Source organism: Culex pipiens, chromosome 3 (genome assembly GCF_016801865.2).
Source record: "Culex pipiens pallens isolate TS chromosome 3, TS_CPP_V2, whole genome shotgun sequence".
Taxonomy (NCBI): Eukaryota; Metazoa; Arthropoda; class Insecta; order Diptera; family Culicidae; genus Culex; species Culex pipiens.
In genome coordinates, this window is record NC_068939.1 from 77,898,397 (window position 1) to 77,925,135 (window position 26,739).

Genomic DNA, 26,739 nt, shown 5'->3' on the forward strand with positions numbered 1-26,739 from the left:
TGGGAATTCTGCCCCAGTCAAGTTTTGCCCACATTCGCATAGTTTCGCCATAGTCGCTCATGCCGTAAAATTTTAAATATTTAATCCCTCGCTCTTGCTTCTTCCTCCATCATCATCATCATCATACCCGAAGGATCCAGGGTCCAGCTCAGCGGCATCGGTGCTCAACCTGATGCAACTGACTGGTTCGTTATCAGCGAAGAAATTTACCACCCCTAGCTTCACTGCTACCTCCGTTCGCGATGCACCTAGCCACGTGCGATGCAGTGAGGGTTAAGGGTTTTAGGACATCACAATAAAATAAACAAAAATGTCAAAACTGCAAACCTAAAGCTGATCACTTTTGAAAACATCATTTGTATCACAGACAAATAGCAAAAAGACTTTTCTGAATCATAAAACAATATTAAGGTCAATTTGAGTGATTTTCATACTCACCACGACATTTTAAATTTCACCACAACCCATTTACACGTGTTTGACAGTTGCTTGAAACTGTACTTTGTGTGTTCACAACTAGGGGGCTCAGGTGGGTAGTGACGGAGAACAATGTGGAAAAAGCTGTCAAAGAAACTGCATTCTGTCATTCTATATGTGATTCAAGAAAGTTAATTTATATTATTTTGTTGATAAAAATAAAAAAAAATATTTTCAGTTTTTTAAATAAAAAAAAAAAATTGCTGCAAATCATAATACAAAATATGAAAATAAGGCCAATGCAAATTTGTATCGAAGTGTTTTTCTCCCTCTTCCTTTAAAAATTTCAAAAGAAAACCAAAATAATATAAATTATATTTTGATAAAATAAGGCACTTTTAGGCATTTCACTTACACCCAAAACTGGGCAGCAAGGTCCGTGAGAACAATGGCCTCGAGTCGAGAGAATAGTGGTTCGATTCACGGAGAACACAGCTTGAGATGAGCGAAAGAACTATTCTCTCGAGGTTCATTTGCAAAAAAAGTTCATCCGTCAAACAAAAAACCAAAAGTGTCGACTACGGGAATCGAACCAGAGACCTTTGACATACTAACCCAATGACTTAACTGCCTCGGCCATCACAGCTTGGTGACTAAGGAGTGGTCAGATGTCGATGTATGACACTTGTTGGAGATTTATTGTTTCATTCAACGAATGAACACATTTGTTATGATGGTGTGAGTTGGTAGCATTATTCTTTCGATTTTGGCACTGAGCCCTCAATAAATTTTGAGGGAACGATTCTCACGACTCTGAATTTTGGGTGTATATTTATGTTTATACCACCATCAGAAAAATGGTTCATGAAATATGTATAATGTGAAGGAACTATTACACTATGGCAAACAAACAAACAAACTCGCACTTTTTCGAGCTTGACCGTTTGCGGCAAACTCGCAAACAAGTCAAAATGTATGCAAGCCGTCGTTTCTGTAAACAAATGTTGGCGAACAAACTACGCAGACAAACTGTCAAAATGTGCAAGTTTGTTTGTTTGTTTGTTTGCCGTAATCTAATACCTCCTAGATATTACTTACATAAATATTCTAATGTGTAATGCATTTTTGAATAGCCTGAATTGGAAATAACTCAAAATCATTTTACTCTACTCTTTAAAAAAAATCTCTTATTTTCAAAAAAAAAAGTTTGTCATATTTAAAAGTTTTTATAAGTTTTTCTAAAGAAGAATCAAACACTATGTTTTCAATTTCAACTTTTTTAAAGCAAAGCATTATCTTCGGTAAAAATATACCCACTAAAAACTATTGTTGATGACTGTGTGCTCACATTTTTCCACAATACCATATAGAAACTTAAATTTTAGTTCCAAAATTTTTAATATTTCGTAAAAAACATGATATTTTGCACCGTTATATTGTTAAAAAAAACCAGTTCAAAGTTTCAAATTGATTTAAAAAGTGCCATATTTTTTCTAAAATATTTAAAAAATCATTTTCTGTACGAAATATTTCACTAAAAACTCTAATGTTACGAAATTCGATACACAATGTCATGTCGTTAAAAAGCTGTATTTTGTGAAATTTGTAATATTTTAGTTAAAATTTAATGACATTTGTAACCTGTATTAAAATTGATGTTTTGTTTTTAATTTTACTATCTTTTGACAATTTTGATCAAAATCAAGTGAAGTATTTTCAAAATTTCATATTTAACCTTTTTAAAGATTTTTTTTTTCAAATATCGTAAAATTGTGAATGGATTTAGAAAAAAACATTTGTAAAATTGTAAATTGTGTAAAATACTACAATTTGCAAAAAATTTCAATATAAAATGGAACTGCTCAATAGGGTCTTGAAGCTCTATGTAAATTTGTATACACTATACTAAAAAAACACGATTAAAAACCAATTCTGATCACTTTTTTTTTTCATTATGATGCAAAAAAAATAAATTGACAAGACAACATTTTTTCGATGGAACTATGGTCCCCTTGGAACGAGCTGTCAAGCAGGACCTTTTCTGTCAAGAAGGGCCGCGAAGTTATTTTTTTAAATTGATTTAAAAATCCATTTTAAATCATTTCATCCTTACCTGGGTGGTTCGCAAAACGGCCTCAATTTTGACCTGTCAAAGTGGAACCAATTTACTGTTCGCCAAAAGTAGAGAGTATTGTTATCGATCATCAAAAATTGTTTTTTTTTGCAAGAATAAAAAATGTGTGGCTTTTAGAACCAGAAATTGAAGTCAAGAAATCTTAAGAAAGTTGATCGTCATTTTTTATAATTATGAATGGAAGTTTTTTAGTGGTGTCAATGCGGTTTTATTTATACAGAAGCTGTCTTTATTGGTTGATTCCGATTGAAAACCTACTGGGTTTAGTGAAAATCTTCTCTGTTTGTTGGATCAGTTTCGCTAGAATCAGCAATGTTTTTTCGCTGGACCAGGAAGATTCCAAAATCAGCCAGGGAATTTATCTGCGACATCACAGAATTACACTCTCGCCGCAACCTCTTCTAACCGATCGAAACTTAAATACACGCACAATTTTCCAGCAAAAATGTAAAAACTAGAAAAAATAAAACACATACTACTGTTTATAAAACAGCTCGTTTACCAGTAAGAAAAAAGGCATGTTTATGCTTGAACAGCCTCCTACTTTGTAGATGTAAAAAAGTGGGATCATTCGAAAATCACGCTACGCATTCTCTCTATTCATCACCCAGATCCTTACGACACAAAGGGTCATTATACTCAGAAAAATAAGTTTTATCGTTGTAGACAATAATATCACAAAGTTAAGCACCATTTTGATACCCAATTTTGGCATAAACTAAACACATTAAAAAGTAGGTTTCAAGCGACGCGAAATTTGGTATGGATTTTTCGTGTATTGAAATATTTGGCTTAAAAGACATTTTTTTTACTATACACCATAATTTTGAAAAACACTCAAATTTTAATAATTTACAACATGAATGACAACATCAATTTTTGTATGGATTTTCCCTTCAATAGAATTTTTGGTGTAAAATATTCAATTCTCTCAAATTACCGTAAATTCCATAATTTACAAAATACAAAATATGGGAATTAAAAGACGCAAAATTTTGCATGGATTTCGCAACATTAGAGTTTTTCTTGTAGATGACAATTTTTGTTATCTTTATATTTTTAAAGAATACTACATTTCTTATAAACTTATTTTTTAATTTATTTCAAACTCAAAGCTTTTGAATAGAACATCCAATAAATTTATGACTTTTTCATAATTTGTTTTTTTTAAATTAGTTGTTTATCAAGAGTATCTTTTTTGTGCCGGTACCTATTTTTTAAAAATTTGAACTTCTATAGAGTTTTGATGCAAAGTATGGAAATTTTCCCAAAATTCTTCAAATACTATAATTTTCATAAAAAAAAACACAATGTGTATCAAAGGACACGAAATTTTGTAAGGATTTTTGCAGTATTACAGATTTGGGTAAAGTATTTTTTGATTATAATAATGTAAGTATTTCAAAAGAACACAATTTTTTAAACTTACAAGAACTAGTATTTGATATTTCAGTATAGATATACTTCCCAGTTATTTGCACTGTATTTGGAAACATAATTTTCAAAATATCGTTTTTTCAATACCCAGATTTGTGAAATTTGCAATATACCATATAGAGCGGATTATCAGTTCAGTTTAAGAAAATTTTGTATTTCTAATGACTTTGCAAATTTTGAAAATCAGAGTACTCAAAAGTATTCGGTGTAAAATATTAAAAATACTCGAATATCATAGGTAATAAAAATTGGGTAAAAAAAATGAATCCCGCATAGTTTGGTTTTTATATGTGAGAAACTTATTTCGGATTTGAATTCATAGCACAGAGTGCAGCGCAAAATCAAACTTTTTTCAGTAAAATCGCTGTTTCTCGCCAATAGTTCATTTTAGTTCGAGGTCTTTATTGATTATTATGTAAAATTGTCCGGGGAACACGATGATGATAAAAAAGAACAAATAAAAATATGAGGATTTGATCAAAACTGAATTTTAATACTTTAAACGTTAAAATATAATATAGTGGGCAGTTAAAGGTTAAAATTATATTTTAATCAAAATCCGTGGAAAATTTTCTATAAAATGCAACCTGTAGAAAGTCTTTTGCTTAAGTATAAGCAAAGTTATGATTAAAAGAAAAAAAAGTTCTTTAGAAAATCGTCGAAAAAGAGGGCGGTGCCAAAAATAGAGGGATGGTAAATCAGCACCAAACTTGGGATTTCTGTTAAGATTAACGTTCCCTCCAAGTTTGGTCCAAATCGGTGAAAGTTGAGTCCAAAAGTGTACTCAGTTGACCTGGAATGTCCCAAATTTATTTTTTTTGGCAGTGGGCAATTGTCTACCTAAACCTTTTTTTTTAATGTTTATATTTGAAGTAAAACGCATAAACAAGCGAAATAAAATGTATTTTAAATAGTTTACAACAGATTTGACAAGTATTTTCAATGATAATTTAATTTTATTCATTTTATTGCGTCCATCATATTTGGAAAAATTTTGAACAAATTTTGAAAAAAAAACACCTAAAGTGGACGTGCAACACAAGGTCGAAGGACATAAGGTCGAATGGGCAAAAATTGGGCAAAAGGAAGAATGCCAAAAAAGTCGAAAGTAAACAAAATAAATCGTCGAAAGGACAATAGGTCAAGTGTGAAATCTGATAGAAATAACATTCTGTTGATTTAAAAAAGTTTCTGAAGATATTTTTTCTAATTTTTTTTCTTGGGATAAATTTAAAGATAAAAAAATAAATTAAATTGCATCTATTTTTTACAAAACAGTGATTTTTATTTCTGTGTGGGCAAATTTTATCTAGTTTTAAAATGGTTGAGATCATCAAAAAAAAAATTAGGTTATATTACAAACAAATGCACACAAAACTTTAAAATTTAAAGTGTTTATGAAGAGAAATCGAGCTTTTTCGTAATTTCAAAATAATCCTTAAATTTTTAGTATCGCTGAAAATTATTTTGGTTGTTTTTTTAACTGATATTTTTTCAAATTTGTCTTTCATTGTTTTTTTTCAATTTTTTTTGTTCTTCAAATAACCTTATCTCAATTCTTGCAACCATCACTGTTGCACCGAAAAACCGTTAGACTTTCCGAGCTACCCACCCTGGGACCAAACGATACAAGTGACGGGCTGCAACCAAACGTTATGTCCGTAGTTCCTCCGAGGAGTGGGGGCTCCCCCAGCGGGAAGCCGTGCCACATTTTTGCCGAGACCATCCGGCAAAAGTTTTCCCATTTCCACGGTCGGTCGCTCGGTCAGCGGCAGTTACCGTTACCGTCCGGCCAGATCCTCATTTCCGGTTGTGCTGGACGACGGTCCTGCGGGAAGTGCTGATGATGCACAATTTCAGTTCTTTTTTTTTTTCTTCTTATTTCTGGGGAAGACAGTTTTATCTCCGCAGGGTGATAATTGTCTGCTTTTAGATGAGAATCGGCGGAGAGCTGCTTGCAGAAATGTAATTGAAAATTTAGAACTTGGTGCATGCTTCCACTTGTGATAAATTTTAAACGAATTGGAAAAAAAATCGCCTGAAGCTATGCAACGCCCATCCATCTTGAAGAGCATTACGCCTGTAGTTATGCAATTTGAAGCTTCTTAGAAGTTGCTAAGTCATCCATCATACAAAAAAGCAAGTCCTTTTCAGATGCCAAGTTCTGCAGCCCATAAAACAACCTCAATAAACATGAATCATGGCCAAGACACAAATCCCAATCCTCACACGGAAAACATATTGGCACCGGGTTCGATTGAGTGCCGGATAAATATCTCTCTCCGCAAAACCGCACAGAGTCGCACACACACACACACAATTTGAATGTCATTTGTGTTTCCGGCCACCCCACTCGCCCCTTCCGAACTCCGGAACCCAAATTGGGCCCATTTATTGCGGCGACCGACCGGCTGGAGGTCTCCTCCGTACACACCAGGTTTATGGTCCAAGGGCTTCCGTCGTTGGGACACCGTTCGGTGTGGTGACTTTGGGCGAGTTTGTTGCCTACTTTTAGGTGATTTCAGGCGACTAGCGCCATCTATTGCGATTTTTTTCAATCTCTCACAATGTGACAGTTTCAAACGCATTTTGCATAACGTCCATCGAACACACAACTCCGACGGGGTTCATAGATGCGGTGCCATTCAGATGGATTATCTCCGGGGCTTGCAATTAGAGCATGGAATCACCCTAACCCCAAAAAATGGTCACGCCTCGAAGCTTGTCCGGAGTATCTCCGATGGAAAATCTTGACTTATGGAGTGCAATTTTTGGTGGTGCCTCCTATAGAGCACGAGATCCGCAGGGGGTGTATATGATTGATGTCCCAGTCCCAGTTGGCCAACCAACACAACACAACTCCGCCGCAGATTGTGCTCACCGACACGTGGGACCCCGTGGCACTAATGGACGGTCATATATCTGGTAATCACCGCGTTTGTGGGACTGGGCGATTTTGGGGGTGCCGAAAAGGGTTGAGAAGGATTTGAAGGATTTGAAGGAAAATGTTTAGTGGCGTCAGTTTGAAGGTTAGGTTTTGGGTTGGAGGTTTGCTGTTGACGCCCGGAAGATGTATCGGCCGGAAGTTGACTTGGTATGCTTTGCAAAACAAAAACAAAACAATGCTCGTTTTTAGCATAAAAATCAAATGAAAATTGTTTACAATATCTCTATGTTTTTGCAAATCGAATTTCTTTGTAATTTTTGTTTGGTTGTAACTTTGTCCAATCATTGAGTTATCTACGTGCGCATGTATTGCGTGTACGTACACGAAGGATTTTTAGGTTAAAATTTGTACCCGCCAGCAAAAACAAATGGTAAGTTAGTGTGCGTGAGATCGGGCTTAGATAGCTCTATAGAGTTATCTACGTGCGCATGTATTGCGTGTTTGTACACGAAGGGTTTTTAGGTTAAAATTTGTACCCGCCAGCAAAAACAAATGGTAAGCTAGTGTGCGTGAGATCGGGCTTAGATAGCTCTATTCCCAGGAAGGTGCTGTGTCCTATCCCTCGCCTAGACCAGACCAAAATCCATGATAAAGCTGTCAGACCAAATCTGTCAGACCAAGACTGTCAGACCGAAGAGCAAAAAGTAAACAATCTTGGTCTTCGACGTAGGTGCACACAAATCAAGAAAAGAAACTTTGAAAAAGAATTTTATTTTTCCAATTCAATGACTGGTTTTGGACTGCAAAATTGAACGAACGCCAGAAAATGATTAAACAGTGCGGCGTCCTTCACACCGACAATTAAATAAGCAGTTTAAAGCCTTATTCTTCCAATTTAATTTTGGATAACGTTTTCGGTTTACACCTGAACAATCTTGAAATTACTTTTGCGGATTTGTGATTCCTCTCGTTCCCATCATTCCCTTGTATATTCCCTATATCGTCGCTTGTGTGATATCTTGTGACACGTCTGCTGTAAAAAAATAGGACAAGTCACAAGATAGCACACAAGCAACGATATGTCAAAAGAGCCATTTTGCATTATTAGTTTTTCTATCAATTTTTTGATCGACGAGGAAAAGTTGTAGATTTGTTTAACACTTTTCAGATTAAAAGTTGAATGAAAATAAATCCCGATTTTTTTAATCTATTTTTTCATCACTACAAATTTAACTCCCAAAACAAGAATCTACAAAAAAAAATATTTATTTTGACCCAGAGTTTATGATGGTGCAAAATCTGAAACAAGAGTTATAAAATTTGGTTAAAAATAGATGTTTGTAAAAAATCTGTAATCATGTTTCAAAAAACCAATTCAAAAATGACTTTAATTTCTGTTTTCCTTTGAAATTTTCGATATTTATTTTATTTTATAAAAAATACAAGATTATGGTCTACTTTTGGTGAAAATCACAGTAGGCTATGGAAATGTTTACTTTTGACAGATTAAATATAGAGTAAAAGCGTCTTCGGCAAAGTTGCTTAAAGTAACACCAATTAGATGAAAAATTAAAAAGCAATTTTGCACACTGCACACAAAATATTACACATTTTGCACCAAATTCTCCCCCTGTGCAAATCATACCTGCACACAAAATATTTGCGCACTGAAAATCATACCCTTTCTCCGAAATTTAAGAATTCTGGAATCAAATTTTTAAACTTACAAATCCAAGTACAAATCCTTTAATTCTCAAATTCTTGAATTCCTAAATTCATTAATTAACACTTTAACTCCCAAGCTCGAGAAAAAGGGGAAATTTCTATACAATTCCCCATTTTTCCGAGCTTGAGAACTTAAATGTTAATAAATTCTCAAATTCTAGATTTCTTTATTTCATTACTCGCAAACTGCTGTACGTAATAAAAGAACGCTCCCATTTATGAATTTCTTCATGCCACCATGTTTTCGACCTACTCAAATTACAAAAAATACATTTCTGGAGTTTTTTTTTTTGAAAAGGTCCAATAAACCAAATTTCCAGTTTTTGAAAATTTGGTTTATTGGACCTTTTGAAAAAAAAATCCCAGATTTTTATTTTTGGAATCATATTTTAGGTTACAAACTCAAATAATGGGTGCTGAAAAGACAGAATGCGTAACGTGATTTCCGAATGCTCCCCACTGCTCCCCACTAATACATCTGCACTACAGCTGTAAACATAAACAAAGTGGCAGGCTATAGAGTTATCTACGTGCGCATGTATTGCGTGTACGTACACGAAAAAGATTGAGGTTAAATTTTGTACCCTCCAGCAAAACAAATGGCGTGCTAGTGTGCGTTAGATCGGGCTTAGATAACTCTATGTTCAAGCTCAAGCGTGACATATGTTTTGCTGCTGCAAATATGTACTTGTTTTGATTTTTAATAAATCTGTTCATGTTTAAATTTTCGTTGAAAAATTTGGGGCTTCGCACTTTTTTTTTGTTCATAGACTAATCGACGGCCAAAAGAGGTCATTTTTCATTTCATTAAATTTCATTTATTGGATTGTTTTGGCAAAAACATCAGTGCAGTAATTATCGAGGTATTTATCCTAAGCTGAGATATGGGGTACCTTTCAAGAGCTGACTAATTCAAACGGTGTTAGAGTTTACACGGGAGAACAAATTGAGCAGGGGAAGGAAAAAAGTTACAAAATGAACATCGAAATTGCTAATAGATAGGGGATAGTTAGAGGAAAGGAGGTATTTCTTATTCTAATATCAAGAGGCCTTTTTGATTTACACGTTACGAAATATTGCGTCAGAAGTGGGTGGAATTTTGTGAATCAGAAGAACAACCGAATCGAAGTTCCAAGATGGTGTATTTTTGAAGTGCAGTGATAATGTTGGAGTAAGATTATTCAATATTATTTGGCATGTGCCATTCATAGTTATTGATAATTCGTCGCTAACATTTCAAAAAGCGTCATAAACGTCATAAACGTAAGTTTTGCGTGAGACATAGCGCTTATTGAAATGTTAGCGACGAATTTACCCAATCTCGATTTCTACTACTACAAACGATAATAAGTCGAGCCAAAGCATAAATGCGCCAGCATTCTCGCGCCAGTATTCGAAGCACGACTTGGCGACAGTGATGTCAACCATCGCGACGCTCATTTTTGGTTCGCGGCACATTTTTCGTTTCTAGGGCTTTTCGGTTACGGAATTCGACAAAATGCTGTTCGAAGCACTTGTAGAACTTACTAACAGCAACATTTCTTCAGAACATTGTATAGCTGTAATAATCATACGCAAAAAGTTACAAGAAGATTTCAGACATCGGAACCAATGGTTCGCGATGCTTTCGTTTGCCTAACGCATTTTCGGTTGTAGCTTTTTTTGTATTCATCAAAAATCAATACTATGTTCAGCAAAGTTATACGATTTGGTGTGTTCTGCAAGTCCTTCATACACAACTTTGTCAAATTCCGTAACTGAAAAGCACTATAAACAAAAAATGTGCCGCGAACCAATAATGAGCGTCGCGATGGTTGACATCACTGCTTGTCGACTTGGCGTCGAAAATCGATGCAGTGTGATTTTTTTGACGATTTTTCCGATTAAAATTCATGCTGAATCGACATATTTACAAAGATGGAAATGACGTCCTGCCTTAAAGTAAAACCTATACCTTTCTTAGGTAAGAAAGGCAAAAAGTAAATCGTTCTAAAAATTGATCGGGATTGCCGATCGATGTCGAATTTGTTTCAGATGCTCACTCATGGTCTATACTATGAATGCAGGAAGAAATTTTGGATACAATCAGAAATGAAAAATGTTGGCGAATGTCACCAGGTGGGCTTTTACCTTTTTTTAAGAATTTTTTTTCTTATGGTAGGTTAATCAAACGGCTCTAACTCCAGAACCATATTATGAATCTGGATGAAAATTTGGGAGGTTGTAGAGCTCAAAAAATGCAATTTTTGAGATAAATAATGGCATTTTTTTAAGTTCTGTTTTATTTATTTATTTCAGATTTTTGTAATTGTAATTGTAATTTTAATGTCATTGAAACGATATCTTTACTGTATATCATATCGACGGTAACATTTCAAAAGGCATCATGTACGTTTTGACACTTTCTGGGTTATTGTATATTCTGAAAGTACTTCTAATAAACTACCTCTCCACCAAAAATGAGCAAAAGTTACTTCAGTAAAGTCTGTTTAATCATGATTTTATATAAAGTAACATAAACAAAATCTCTGCCATCAGCAGTCCCTGTTTATATAGCCCTGTCAACCTGTCAAACAAAAGGCTACATAAACCTCGTGACGAAAAAAAAGCAACAAGAAAAAAGCGCCATGTACATTCGGCGAAGAAAAACGAATCATAACAAAGCGCCCCCCTCAGTGACAGCAGCGTGATATCGACGTTGGTGATTTCAAAAGAAGTTATGTTTGTTTTTTTTTTCAAATAAAATTACGGAAATAATGTTTTATTGAATATGGATGATCAAGTATCAACAAAAGCAACGTTTTTCATCGTTTGTTATCATAAGAACATCTTATTTTGCTTTTATATAAAAATGGTAATTGAAAATGGATGCTCAACATTCAAATGCGTTTTTCTCAAAACGCATGGTTTGTACATGATGCTTTTTGAAATGTTGGCATCGATATTTGTATTTTTTAATGTCTTAGTCCCTTTTTTACATGAAGTTTCTAAACAACTTTCTCAAAATTCTCCTTTTCTGGTATTGTACTTCAATGCAGTTAAGCAAAAACATTCTTTCAAAATGTTGCTCAATTTAATAATAAAACTGCTTAAGGGTGCACACAAGGGTGCACAGTAACCAAGAAAGTTGTTGTCTTCTTATTCCAAAATTGATAAACCTACGGACCCAATCCTGCTACAATCTGATTGCAAAAAAGGCTAATTTTGTTGTAAATCGCTTAGTAGACAATACATTAGGGGATGAATAAAAAAATATATCTATAGTTTCCGTAGTTTTGAAAATACTAAAATATCTGTAGCAAAAATCTTGGTGCAAAAACTTCGGTGGATGTGCATCGTCAAACCAAAGTAATAACAAAGTGCACTGAAACCCCAATGGTTTGACACCAACTGTTGACACTTTTTAATTTGACATCTTGTTTACACAGAGCTCACACTTACTACCAAACCTTTTGTTCGATTGTATGTGTGAGTCACGTGTAAAAAGTGACAGTTCGTAATTTTTTAGTTTGTCAAACCAACGGGGTACAAACAAAACAAATTTCAAACGAAAAAGTGACCAACCACCGGGGGTTGAGTGTATCCAAAGAACTTATTTGTTTAAAATGTTTATCCACCTCTCGATCCATCCTGTTCTCTGTGTTGGTCCAAAAATTTTCGGTCATAAAAAGCCACGAGGCTGATTTGTTGTTGTAATAATCGTTAACAATAAAATTAGCTATTTTAATCTTAATTCTAGATTAAATTTTCAAAAGGACCTATCTGCATAGGAAACCCATGACGGATAGGTTGTTTTGGAAATATACTCTAGAATTTATTTTTTTCCTTTTTTGTCTTTTTTTCAAATAAAAATATTGTGCGCATCCCTAACTTCTTTTCCACCAGAACTCTGGCAACCCTATCCCGGGCGAACTGTCATTTGACGGGTAAACAAATCCACATGTTTTCATTATCGTTTTGGTTCGGCACGTTGCGGGTCGCGATTTATGTTGTTAAACTTTTAAAATAGTTAAAATTTGTCGAAAATAGTGCAGCAACCAGTGCGAGATGTCCTCCTTCTTCCTCAAGGGCAAGCCCCGAACGGCCACCAAACGAAAGGTGAGTGAATTTAAGTTGGTTTTGGGTGGAAATAAACTAAATTGGAATTCGCCTTCTCGCACAGTTCCAAAAGCCGGACAAAAAAGACAAGAAGCCCAAGGCGGCGTCGCAAAAAGCGGACCCGGAATCCGAGGAGGAACTGGACAGCGATGAGGAGGAGGAGCGCACGCTGGCGAACGCGTCCCGCAAGTTCACCTTCGACGACGAGGAGGACGGCCTGGCGGAAACGGCCCAGGACAAGCGGCTGCGGTTGGCCAAGAAGTACCTGAAGGGCGTGGAGGAGGCGGAACGAGAGCGGGCGGAAGATCGTGACGCCGAGGAGGAGCTAGAGGGGAATGTTTCGGCTGCGTTGAGGGAGGACTATCTGGAAAGCATCGGGAAGTTGTACCGGGAGGTTGCGGATTCGTACCGGGGGTTTGATTTGGAGAAGGCGGTCACGTTGCGCCACAAGCAGCAGAATCTGTCGCCGACGTGTCTCTGCCTGACGGAGGACGATCGCTTTCTGTACGTGGCGAACAAGAACGGGATCGTGGTGCGGTGGAATGTGGCCACGGGAGAGCGGATGGCGGCGACGAAGCCCCAGCGGACGGCCGTTCAGGCGTTGGCCATTTCGCACGATTTGCGGTTTTTGGTGGTGGCCGATGGGAGCGATGAAATTAAGGTGCTGAACGGGGAAACGCTGGAGCGGGTGAACAGCTTGAGTGGCCACTCGGACGTGGTGACCGGGGTTGTGTTCCGGCGGAACACGCACACGCTGTACTCGTGCAGCAAGGACCGGACGGTGAAGGTGTGGTCGCTGGACGAGATGCTGTACGTGGAGACGCTGTGAGTAATTCTTTTTATTTATTTATTTGATCAGTTTTGAGTAGGTAGTTTCAAGTTGCCTCAGTAATTAATTTTCTTAAATTTCGAAGTTCTGATTTTTAAAACTTCAAACTTTCAATATTTCGAAAATTCATAGAATAATTTAAAAAATGACATCGTTAAAAATATCTAAACCGTTTTATTTTCTTTAATTTAAACATATTTTATAATATCCCAAATAGTCAAAATTCTCTAACATAGGCTGTTGTTATTATTTTTCCCAGCTCAGGTCAAAGCCAAAAAAATATTTTTATGAATCTAAACATTTGAAAATGTCGAAAAAATATTGAAAAAAAAAAAATAAATTAATTGGAAAAATGAGAAGAAAAAAAATTAGAAATGTCTAAATTTCCCAGGAGATTTTAACAGTAAAATTTTAAAATAAAACAAATATCGACTTTTGTTTTCAATCAAATCTGAGAAGCAAAAATGAAAATAACAAAAAGAACTGTGAATCTCACTGGCGACCAGACATCCGATCGACATTTGCTAGAACTTAGCCCGACATTGAGTCAACAGAAGGTTAAAAAATAAACTGGGAGTATTTTAAAAGTGACAGCTGTTTGTTTCCACACTGCACGATGCCTTAAACATAGCCGTTTTTCAGGTAAATTCATTCGTCTGGAAATCCTTATAAGGCTTTCTAGTCAGAAATTTACCCACACGTTCAAAGTATGTTTACACGGCAGCTGAGGGTTTGTTTGCATCAGATTTGCTATCCCTTTCTAGCAAAAGTTTTTTTGTCGGGCGACTTCTAGCTGTTTCTCTTTTTTGACTGACCGCCCGATATGTCAGCTAACATATTTCGCAGGGCTGTGACAGCTCGAGCTCGATCATTGTTTACATCAGAACACTGTGACGAGGAGTTCGTCATTTTTGGGTTAAATTATATTTTTTTTCGATGGGCCGAGAAAGCCTTATCAGTTTTATGTAAGCTACGCACTTCGGAAGTAATCGGTCAAGAAAAATTTCAAATGGGCAGCAGCGGTAGCGAAAGCAAGTCAGAGAGGTTGAAGAAAGCCCCAAGAAAACATTCCCTCTCTTTTGTTCTGCCGTTCGTAAAGCTGTTTCTTGACCCCTTTCCTTCCGGTCTGCGTACTAGCCTTTAGCAAGTTTTTTTTTCCGACAAAAATGCACGGAGTTTTTGTCGGGTTTCGTTGAATATCTTAGGATTGGAATCGAAATTTGGGGATCTGTGAAGGTTCAAAGGTGAGGCATTGTGGGCTGCACAAAATGGCGTTCTTAACTCAAACTAGCCCAAAATTCACGTACGACAAGTTAGCACGACGGCAACGAACTGTAAACTTATCGGTTAATCGTAATAAAAATTTCAAACAAAAAAAAAATGCAATGCAAATAAATTCATAATTCCTAAAAACTAAAAATCTGAACCTAAAAATTAGAAAACTTATGAAAGAGATCCAAAATATTCTTTTGATTTCAAAATAAACAATATTTTCAAAATGCAAATTTATTTGAAAAAAAAAATCAAGAGATAAAAAATAATTCAAAAAACAAAAAAAATCGTTGCCTCATAAATATAAAAATAGGAAGAAAAAAAAACTCGAGCTACAAATAAACTAATTGGGTCCTAAAATGAAGCTAAGATTGCTGATATTATTGTTTACAGCGTTAAAGCTTATTTTTCTGAGTACAATGACCCTTTGTACGACCACAAAAAGTTTAAAATGGATTTTTAAATCAATTTTGAATAATTTACCTCGCGGTCCTTCTTGACAGAAAAGCTCCTACTTGACAGCTCGTTCCAAGGGGACCATAGTTGATCCATCGAAAAAATGTTGTCTTGTCAAAAAAAAAAATTGTCATTAAAATGAAAAACAGTGATCAGAAATGTTTTTTAAGCGTGTTTTTTACCGTTGTACATAAAAATTGACATAGGGCTTTAGTACCCAATTGGCAAATCAATTTGCCATTCAATAAGTTTTTAAAAACTTCAAAATAAAATAAAAGAAACCTCGTTGCCACGATTGAACAAAACATAGAAAAGGAATTCGTAAAGTTTACTATTCAAAAGGCTTATTTTTTATTTAAAACATTTTTAATATCCAGGTGTTCTAAACAAATCAAATATAATCGAAAAAAAAATAAAAACAGTATTGAAAAAACAGAATTGAAAAATTCTAATTCTACTGATTTCAAAAGTTGTACAGACTTTAAAATGCAATCCTTTTTTGCTGAAATCAATTAAAAAGCGCGGAATACCTAAATTTGATGAGATTAATGAATTATAAACGTTGATTAACATTAAAACTTGATAAGTACAAAGAAAATACAAAAATAAAATAAAAATGTGTTCAAAATTATCCTTATTTTCTAAAAGTTCATTCGTTTTGATTCTTATGATTGTTTTTTTAATAAATTCGCTCAAAAATCCTTAAATTTTTTTTTCTAAAGTACTGAATTACTGATTGATGCAGGGTGTCTACCAGATTTAGATTTTCGAATTCTCGGTTTTCTGCCGATGCCAAAAGAAATTTGCCCAGAAAAAATGTTTTCATTCTGACTTGAGAATCACAATACTTTTAAAATAGTAAATAAGTATTTTAAAAAGCATTTTAAAAAATCCAAAAATGCAAAAAATTATGAATTTATTATATGAAAAAAATCTAAATATCGAAAAATTATGAAAAATCAAGAGATTATCGGAAGATCTCCGAAAAATTTCACTTCGATAATCGAATCATGAAAAAAATAAATGTTTTCACTGTCTTATTTTTGATGGTCGAGCTCATTAATTACTCTGCAATTAGAATAGAGTTTTGAAATCCTAGATGGCGGTCAAAATAGCGGTGATAACATATTGAAAAAAAAAATGCATTTTTAATTTGAAGTGTAGTAAATTTTTATTCAAATTCACAGAACCAAAAAAAATACGAGAATTTTTATTTTATCATGATTTGATTATCGATATTTTAATCGAAGTTTCGAATAGTCTTTTCGGCGTTTGCAGCTCTAAAAACTTTAAAAAAAAATATTCCAAAGTTTTCTAAAAGTTTAGAAAGCTTTTTTAATTTTTTTTTCGAGAGTTAAATTGTTAAATATTTGTTTTTTTAAATTCAAAAATAATCGCAAAAAATTAATAACAAAATCTAGGAAATTTAAAATAATGTTTTGATTGGGGAAATACACCTATTTTAATCACTCTAACCTGTTTAACTTATTCTCATCAGTTTTGCCGTTTTCCGCTATTAAATCAACATTTTCAGATGTATAAACAATAGAGAGTTGCTTGCTCACTTTTATTTGAGCTATTTATTACTTTGGAACAGCCAAAAACACTTTATGAAAGCTGTAATTCATGATCAAAGTGCTGATAGGCCGATAATAGAAATAGGCTGAAAAAGGGTTCCCCTACCAAATTAACAAAAAAAAAAAACAAGATTGAGGAAAACTTATAAATAATCGAGACATTTTATTAAAAATAGTAAAAATTGAAACGGTTTTAAAATTCTAAAATTTGTATCACTTGAAAAATGATTTAAAAATAGAAAAAGAATACTTAAATTGGAAAAATCCTTATTTCATTAAAAGTTTTAACACTTCAAAAATTATCAGATTTTCAAAAGCTTGAATATTTTAATATTTCCATTAATTTCGAATGAATATAACAAACAAGAGAGCCAAATTTGAACAAAAACATAAAATTCTTAACACTCTGAAAATTTAAAAGTAATGTCAACGGTTTTTAGACTAAACGAAAAATAATTTTAAAAAAGCATGTGCCTAACATCCATCTTCTAAAATTTTATTGTTGGTTTAAAACTCGGCGTCACTGCGCTATCGTGCACGCACATTGAAAATCACTCAGTTTTCGTCAGAACCGAACCTACTCAGAAATGCGTTTACACTCAGAATTCGACAAAAATGAGTCCTAAAATCAGCGCTGAAATTCCGTTTGAATTCATAGAACATATACTTTCTCCCAAACCGATCGTAAATATTTTAATGCTGATTTAAAAAATATAACAGTTTTCCTAAAACTTGATTAATAAAATTTGAACATAAGTTCCTTTTATTGCCAGAAAAGCGACCAAAACGCGACGGTTCCGTTTTACCGCAGGGCACCTGCTCTGTCAGCTGCATACAAAGGTGGCAGTTTGTCTAGTAAACAAAGTTGTCGTGGTTGTTCAACGATAGGTTTTCTGTTGCACATAAAATCCACCTTTTAGCGCAGTTTCTTGCGAAAAACATTTTGAATAATTACAATAAACAATAATACTGAATAAAGAATTTCAAAATAATTGATTTCTGGAGTTTTTTTTGAAAAGCAGTAAACCAAATTTGTAGTTTTTGCTTTTTCCAAAAACACCCAAAATGCAAAAACTGGAAAAACTGGATATTTTCAAAAAAATAACCAGATTTGTTGTTTTACACTTCCTTGGTTTATTTTGATTTATTTATAAAATATCTATTTTTATTAAAATTACCATCTCGGTCCCATTCCAGCTACGGCCACCAGTCCCCGGTGACGGCCATCGACGCGCTCTCCCGCGAGCGCTGCATCACCGCCGGCGGCAGCGACGCCTCGATCCGCATCTGGAAGATCGTCGAAGAGTCCCAGCTGGTGTACCAGTGCCCGCCGGCCTCGGTCGAGAGCATCGAGTGCGTCCGGCTGATCGGGGACGAGCACTTTGTGTCGTGCGGCACGGACGGCTCGCTGTCGGTGTGGAGTTCCGGCCGGAAGAAGCCGATGGACACGGTCCGGTTGGCCCACGGGAGGAGCGTTGCGAACGGGGAGGCGAACTGGGTTAGTGCGGTGGCGTCGCTGCTCAACACGGACGTGATCGCGTCGGGGTCGTGCGACGGGTTTGTCCGGTTGTGGCGGTTGGTGGGAAGCGGAAAGGTGATCAAGCCGTTGATGGAGATTCCGGTGGAGGGGTTTGTGAATGGGTTGGCGTTTAGCAGCGATGGGAAGCGGCTGTTTGTTTGCGTTGGGCAGGAACATCGGCTCGGACGGTGGTGGACGCTGAAGCAGGCCAAGAATCGGACGATCGTGGTGCCGCTGGAGGTCGTGGAGGTTGAGGAGAAGAAGAGCAAGAAGGGGAAGAGGAAAAGTGTGAATAAAGTTGAATAAATATCGTTGGTTGGTCTTGAACAAATATTTGTTTCTTTATTTATATCACAATCATGCTCAAACTAAATAAATTTCAACGAATCATCATTGCGTTCAACAATTCACAACATGGCTGGCCACCGAATCCCCTTGCAAGCAAATTTAAAGTAGCCAAAATAGCTTGAGCTCACTTTTGGGTAAAAACTACTCACCGTCGGCACAGCCCTATTCAAGGTTGGCGACGACCACCCTAGATTCGTGCGTGACAGCTGTCATTTGACGCCACCCCCTCCGCTTTTTGACAACCCACAAAGAAGGCAGCAAAAACAACCTTCGCGTAGTGAAAAATCGAAACTTGCCAGCGCACACAGAAATTTGTACGAGGCGAAAATCTCTCCGGGAAAACAGGGAAATATGGTTCCGCCAGCTGGCTTGTGCGGCCGCTGGGTGGCCCTAGGTCTGTTGCTGGTTCTATGCGTGGGAAGTGCCGTCGGACGGCGTCATCATCTGGAAGTTCGGGTGAGAGATTTTTGTTTGGCGACTTCTTGGGAAGCAAAACTTATGTTTTCCGTAACTGTTTTTTTTTTTTTTCAGGATGATTTACGACGATACATTCCGCTCAGTACGTTCGGGTTCTACTCGGGAGGCATTCTGGACGTGAAGGTGACGGATTTCCGGGTCGAGCCGGGGTCGGAGAATTACATTGTGAGTTTTAAGGGGGGAAAACCTAAAAATTTTGATGAGTTATAAATCTTCTTTTCATTTAAAAATTTAGTTTGGCCTCTCGCTGGACAAGACACTGTCGGACGCGATGAATCCGTACCTGGACACGCACCAGGATATCTGCATTCTGAGGGATCCGATTGGGAACCTGCGCAGCGGACCGATCGTCTTTTTCGTGATGGATCTGAAGCATGAAGTGTAAGTTGTGTTTGCTTTTTGCATTATATTTTTTTCTGGGATGTAAATCATTTTTGGCAATGAATGGAGCAATTCCAGCTCAAATCAGGATTTTTTCTGGTACTTTTGTACCCGACCCTCTCCGATTTCAATGAAACTTTGTAGAAATGTTATCCTAGGCCTATATAAGCAATTTTTTGCGTATATGGAGCCAATAGTACTCGAAAATAACAATTGAAAAGGGCGAAAGTAATTTAAACATTCATGTATTTTGTAATTTAAAAATTTCTGTACCTCGAAGTCGTTGCATCGCATCAAAAAGTGGTCATAGACAAACAAAAAAATACACTGAAACAAAAATACACGCCACTTCTATGAGATTTTTCAGTTTTTAAGTTTAAAAGTTAAATTTGATGGTGATGTCAAGATTTTTTTTCGCTCAAAATTTTTGAGGAAATAGCCTAAAATGTTACAAAAAGACTCACGAAAAATGCAGGATGGTATGTCTCTCCTAAAAAAAATACATAAATCATTTACTACAACTGTTTTCTTTTTTAAAGTGGTCTAAAAGTCAAAATTTTTCAAAATCGATAGTGGGAATCGATTCTCCAGACAATTTTACATAAAAGTCTCCATATTGACCATTGGCCTAAGTCCAATCCCTGTGAAGTTACAGCGATTTTAAAAATAAAAATGTTGAAAAAAATAGGTTTTTTGGTGATTTTTGGCAATTTCTATACGACAGACTTGGTTTTTCAGTCTCGTAAATATTTTTACCGGAAAGCTCGTCCAGTTTCCCATAAGTTTGTCTTTGCTATCGACCATCGATTCTGAAAAATTTTGACGTTTAGACCACTCTTCAAAAAAAAACACTATCCTGCATTTTTCGTGAGTCTTTTTGTAACACTTTAGGCTATTTCCTCAAAAATTTTGAGCGAAAAAAAATCGGGACATCACCATCAAATTTAACTTTAAAAACTTAAAAATCGAAAAATCTCATAGAAGTGGCGTGTATTTTTGTTTCAGTGTATTTTTTTTTTTTTTTTCAGAAAGCCCGTCCAATTTCCTATCAGTTTGTCTACGACCACTTCTTTTTACGATGCAACGGTTTCGAGATACAGTAATATTTAAATTACAAATTTAAAAAAAAAATGAAATAACTTACGGCCTTCTCAAATGTTATTTTCAAGTAAAAGTGGCTCCATATACACAAAAATGGCTTATATAGACCGAAGATAACAAAAGTACCAGAAAAAATCCTGATTTGAGCTGGAATTGCTCAATGAAGTTTTGGGATGATTTTTTTTTTGGATTTGTTTGGATTTGTTCACAATTTTTTAATTGAACTTTTGAAACTGAACCATTTGAAATTAATAATCTTCATATTTTTATCATTATTATTTTTGGATTGCATTGATTTTTTTTATTTTTGAAGTTTTAATTTTTTTTCTTGTTTTAGAAATTTGAAATTGAATGCCATCCGATTTTAGTAACATTGTGCTGTCAAAATCGGGAAGAAGATGTTGCCAGAATTTGAGGTTGTCAAATTCGTTAGTTTTTTCGGTTGCTTAAATTTATAATTTTTGATTTTTTTTTTATTTTGAAAATGTAGAAGTTTATAATTTTTAATTTTTGTGTCTTTAATTTTCAAATTTTTAATTTTATTTATGTTTTTTTTTTTAATTTTAATGTGGTAATTTTTGATTTTATCAATTTATTTTGATGCAGTTATGCTACTACCGAAATAAGCAAAATATCAATGAATATACCTACTAAGATTTTTTTTACCGAATTTCGGTTGTACGATAAACAAAAATGAACTTCATAACCGAATTTCGGTATGTTTTTACCGATTTCGGTAATTTTGAGCAGTTGTAAATTCGGTAAACTTTACCGAATTCGGTGTGTGTGAAAAAAAGGTCATAATGTTTTATGGTCCCAAAATTTAAAAAGCAAAAGTCTCAAAGTGCAATTTTTGATTGAAAATACAAGAAGAAACGTCAATCAATGTTTTTGAAATACAGTCCAAACTCGATTTTCCGAAGTTCGATTTTCCTTCCTACGGGACTTCGGATAATCAAATCACGAACAAAAAAAAAAGTTTCTGTTTTTTTTTCATTTTCTTATTTTTTAGCATTAAATTTAGTCAAATTTAAATGGTTGATTGCCTTAAAAATGACCAAAAGCAATTTTTCAGTACTTCGTAATTGCCATTTTGGCCGCCATCTTGGATTTAAACATCCTAATCACTTTAGGGTAGTTAAGGGGTCATACTAAAGCTTTACAACAAAAAAAAAAAACAAAGAAAAATTTAGTTTTTTCGTGATCGGTTATCCGAAGTATTTTTTTCTGAGGCCTTCGGAGCTTAAAAAAGTTAAATTCAGTTAAAAAAAATCTCTCTGATTTTCCGGGGAAATTTTTGTGTTTTTAAGTTAAATGAGCAATTCTCTTCCAAAACCGGAAATTGATTTTATCTGTAATTTTTTTATTTGGCCCTAACCTTGTTGTTGGGACCTTCTTTATAACCAAAGAAGCTATTTGGTTTACCCATACAAGTCTCCATACAATTTTGGCAGCTGTCCATACAAAAATGGTACGTAAATATTCGAAAATCTGTATCTTTTGAATGAATTTTCTGATCGATTTAGTGTCTTCGGCAAAGTTGTAGGTATTGTTGAGGAATATTCAGAAAAATAGGTGCACGGAAAAAATTGGCGTTTATTGTATTATAATTTTTTATAAAAAAAAAAAAAACTGAATTTCCTAAAATACGTATTTTTTTTTATTTTCGAGATTTTTTGATGTGTTTTAGAGGACAGACACTCGCAACTTTTGAGCCATAGAGTATGGTAAAAAAATCTGCCGCCAAGTAATATTTTTTTGAAAAAATTGTGATTTTTGGAAAAAAATCTAAATTTCATTCAACTTTTTTTTTTGACCTCATTTTTTATGTTATCGAAATTTACAATCGAAAATAACTCCACATTTTTTTTTATTTAAGGCTCCGTTTTCAAGAAGTTTCGAAAGTTTGATTTCTGCGAAATATTTGCAGTTTTTCGATTTTTTAAAATAGTGACCGTGAGTGACCATTTCTAACAATATTTTAGATATCGTGAAGATACTCTGAGATACAGCGGCTTATGAGCAATACCAAATTTCTAAGTCTCACCCAAACAACCCTCCATTTTGTAATGTCGATATCTCAGCAACTAATGGTACGATTTTCAATGTTAAAACATGAAACATTCGTGAAATTTTCCGATCTTTTCAAAAACATTTTTTTCAAATTTTTTGAATCAAGATTAACATTTCTAAAGGGCGTAATATTGAATGATTGAATTCGGCGGCAGATTTTTTGAGTTTCAGGGTTTTGTCCCCTAAAACATCTCGTAAATGAAAAAAATACGTGTTTTGGGAAATTTAGTTTTTGTGATAAAAAGTAAAAAAAATGCATTTTTTCCGTGTACCTATTTTTTCTTAATATTCCTCAACAATACCTACAACTTTGCCGAAGATACCAAGGAGATTTTCGCGGAAAAAAGCTGGTCATGGTTGACGTAGATGTGGTAACCGATCGACAGTGATAGTTCTGAACAAATCTCTGACAGTAAGAATGATTTGAAATTTTTGGATCCTGGTCGATTAAGTTCCTAACTCGTATGTCCGCAGGGTGTCCACTCAAGTCGGGAAATCGGGAAAGTCGGGAATTCGCCAAAATCCGCCAAAAATCGGGAAAAAGTCGGGAATTTATGATTTTTTGTCAAAAAGTCGGGTAAAGTCGGTAATTATAAGCATGCTTGATTGAAAATTATTTTTTTTAACTCTTGAATCATTTTGTAATATTTTGTACAATTCTCAAATTGAACTCACTCAATTCTGCTTTAATAACTTACTTTAAATTTAAGGTTCTTTTCACTATTTCAATATATTTGAGTATGGAAAAGCTGTTTAAGACATTCAAAATCTTAATTAAAATTGGAGTCTTTGACACAGATCTTTATAATATTTTTCATGAATCATATAATCTCTATAAATTTTTGTTTATCATACAAGAGGTAAAGTTAATGAAAAACTAATATAAAAATATAGCCTAATGGCCAGCTTAGTGTTATGATTCTATTTCATTTTGTCACATAGATTGAATATTTGAAAACAGATTCCAACTTAAGTTTGGCAATGGTTTTTTGGTAAATATTTTTGATTGTTTAACTAAAGAGCAATTCCATCTCAAATCAGGAATTTTTCTGATACTTTTGTACCCGACCCTCTCCGATTTCAATGAAACTTTTTAGACATGTTATCCTAGGCCTATATAAGCCATTTTTGTGTATTGGCTCCATCCAATAGTACTCAAAAATAACATTTGAGAAGGGAGTAAGGTATTTAAATATTTATGTAATTTGTAATTTAAAAATTACTGTATCTCGAAGCCATTTCGTCGTATCCAAAAGTGGTCAAAGACAAACATGTAGGAAATTGGACGGGCTTTCTGAAGAAAATACACTGAAACAAAAATACACGCCACTTCTATGAGATTTTTTGATTTTTAGGTCTAAAACTTAAATTTGAAGCTGTTGTCACGATTTTTTTTCGTTCAAAATTTTTGAGGAAATAGCCTAAGATGTTACCAAAAGACTGACGAAAAATACAGGATGGTATGTCTCTCCTAAAAAAATACAAAAATCATTTACTAAAACTGTTTTTTTTTTTGAAAAGTGGTCTAAACGTCAAAATTTTAAAAACCCCATAGTGAGAATCGATTCCCTAGACAATTTTACATAAAAGTCTCTTGCAAAACTGTTTAAAAAATTGTCTCTTCAAACATTTTGCTTAAAATAAGTGGTAAAACATAAAATCATATCCAACTGAATGTTCACTGAAAAAAAACAGTTAAATACTGACCACTAGATAAATTAACATTGATTAAAAAAAAAAAAACAATATCAAAAATTACAACATTAAAAAAAAAATTATGAATTTCTTGACATTTTTCTAAATCCTTTGAATGCAATTATGTTTTAATCATTCTTTGATTTAAAATGATGATGAAATCAAAAAAAAAATAGGATCGAAATTTTAAGTTCAGTTATCTTTAACTTTTTGTCATTTCCAGTTGAAACGAAGTATCCAAAACTATACTTTTGCCAATTTAAAAAATAACATGAACGTTATAAGTATTGTTGAACTTTCGATAATTTTTTCAAAGACTGATTGTTTGTGTTTCTACTCTGAATCGTAATAATGAAGTTCCATTTGTAAAGTTTTTTTTCAATTGTTGTTTAGTTTCTGTATTTACAAAAAATGCCTATATTTAGATTATTTTTAAATTCATTTAATTTTTTTTTCTGTGTTAGGGAAGTCCAACTCCAGGGTTCTTACGGACGGCGCGGATCGCGCGGATCTGGCGCGGATTTGCTGGCTAATTTTGCTCAGGCGCGGATTTTGCGCGGATGGCAATTTTTAATAAATAAATTAATTGAGAGAGATAGAATTACTTTCAAGCTATCATGAAAAATATTATCAGGAATTACGGTAATTTGTTTTTTCCTTTGAGTGGAAGAATTTCATAATTTTTATTAATTGAATTTTCTTCTGAAAATGTTTGTTTGTATTTTCATAGTATGAAACGTCGAATATGAAGATGAAGATTTCTTAACATCTCCGGCTCTGAATATTTAATTTCTTTTGAGTTTTGAGTAATGATTTTAAACCTTATTTATTTTTCATTTAATACTGGATTTATTCAATTTTTAATTTTGTAAATCAAATATTACAAATTTTTCCCGAAGATATAGACATTAGAATTTGTGTAACAAAAACCATTATTGGGGCCTGTTCTGGTGAGCGCGTAACAGAAGCTGGTCTCCACTTTCGAATTTTGGAATGGTAGAAATTTAATCGGTAGAAATTTTTTTTTCAAAATTTACACATTCTTGGCGAAAATAAAAAGATTATAGCATTCCAAATTCAAAGCTTCAGAAATTAAAAAATGGAAATTTTTTTTTTTGATAGCTTTTATTATAACAAAAAAATAATTAAAATACATGTTAATTTTTTTCGAAATTTCTAAAATCGTAATTTAAAAAATCTGAAATTTCTAAATTCAAAATTTTAGCAATCTGAAATTCAAAATACCAAAAATTTGGGTAATCGAAATATTGAAGATTTAATAGAATCAAAATTAAAAAGTCAAAATTTAAAAACTAAAAAATATCAACTTCAAAACAATATGGATTTTTTTTCGCAAATCTTAAATTCTTAAATTCTAAAATTCTAAAATTCTTAAATTCTTAAATTCTTAAATTCTTAAATTCTTAAATTCTTAAATTCTTAAATTCTTAAATTCTTAAATTCTTAAATTCTTAAATTCTTAAATTCTTAAATTCTTAAATTCTTAAATTCTTAAATTCTTAAATTCTTAAATTCTTAAATTCTTAAATTCTTAAATTCTTAAATTCTTAAATTCTTAAATTCTTAAATTCTTAAATTCTTAAATTCTTAAATTCTTAAATTCTTAAATTCTTAAATTCTTAAATTCTTAAATTCTTAAATTCTTAAATTCTTAAATTCTTAAATTCTTAAATTCTTAAATTCTTAAATTCTTAAATTCTTAAATTCTTAAATTCTTAAATTCTTAAATTCTTAAATTCTTAAATTCTTAAATTCTTAAATTCTTAAATTCTTAAATTCTTAAATTCTTAAATTCTTAAATTCTTAAATTCTTAAATTCTTAAATTCTTAAATTCTTAAATTCTTAAATTCTTAAATTCTTAAATTCTTAAATTCTTAAATTCTTAAATTCTTAAATTCTTAAATTCTTAAATTCTTAAATTCTTAAATTCTTAAATTCTTAAATTCTTAAATTCTTAAATTCTTAAATTCTTAAATTCTTAAATTCTTAAATGTTTTTATTTTTAAATTCTTAGTTCTTAAATTCTTAAATTCTTGAATTCCACAATTTTTGAAGTCCTATTTTATGTAAGAGATTTTGAAATTATGAGAAGACATTATTTTAAATATCGGAAATTAAATTTCTTTCGGAGTGAAATTTTAGCGAGGATTTTGGATTACAAACTGTATAAAAATTCTTAGATTTTGAATATTTAGACTTTCGAAATTTAAAATTTTATCATATTATAATTTTAGATTTTGATTTAATTTTGAGGTTATATTTTTGAAGTTAAATTTTTAGGTTTTTAAATA

The 26,739-nt window shown here is 33.4% G+C and overlaps 3 protein-coding genes across 5 annotated transcripts in view; all 3 read left to right on the forward strand.

Moving 5' to 3' along the window:
- Positions 1 to 26,739, forward strand: part of LOC120424875 (uncharacterized) — a 413,383-nt gene that overhangs the window by 294,094 nt on the left and 92,550 nt on the right. The gene's annotated exons all lie outside the window — the stretch shown is intronic.
- Positions 12,540 to 18,678, forward strand: LOC120431694 (U3 small nucleolar RNA-interacting protein 2-like). Its single transcript, XM_039596808.2, has 3 exons — positions 12,540 to 12,698; positions 12,763 to 13,523; positions 18,030 to 18,678. The coding sequence occupies exons 1-3, from the start codon at positions 12,648 to 12,650 to the stop codon at positions 18,655 to 18,657; spliced, it is 1,440 nt and encodes a 479-aa protein (XP_039452742.1). The 5' UTR covers positions 12,540 to 12,647; the 3' UTR covers positions 18,658 to 18,678.
- Positions 18,939 to 26,739, forward strand: part of LOC120431695 (protein GPR107-like) — a 48,804-nt gene continuing 41,003 nt past the window's right edge. The window contains exons 1-3 of the mRNA XM_052709915.1: positions 18,939 to 19,155; positions 19,231 to 19,341; positions 19,412 to 19,557. Of these exons, the coding sequence (XP_052565875.1) occupies positions 19,051 to 19,155; positions 19,231 to 19,341; positions 19,412 to 19,557 (362 nt within the window). The 5' untranslated portion in view covers positions 18,939 to 19,050. The remainder of the gene's footprint in view (positions 19,156 to 19,230; positions 19,342 to 19,411; positions 19,558 to 26,739) is intronic.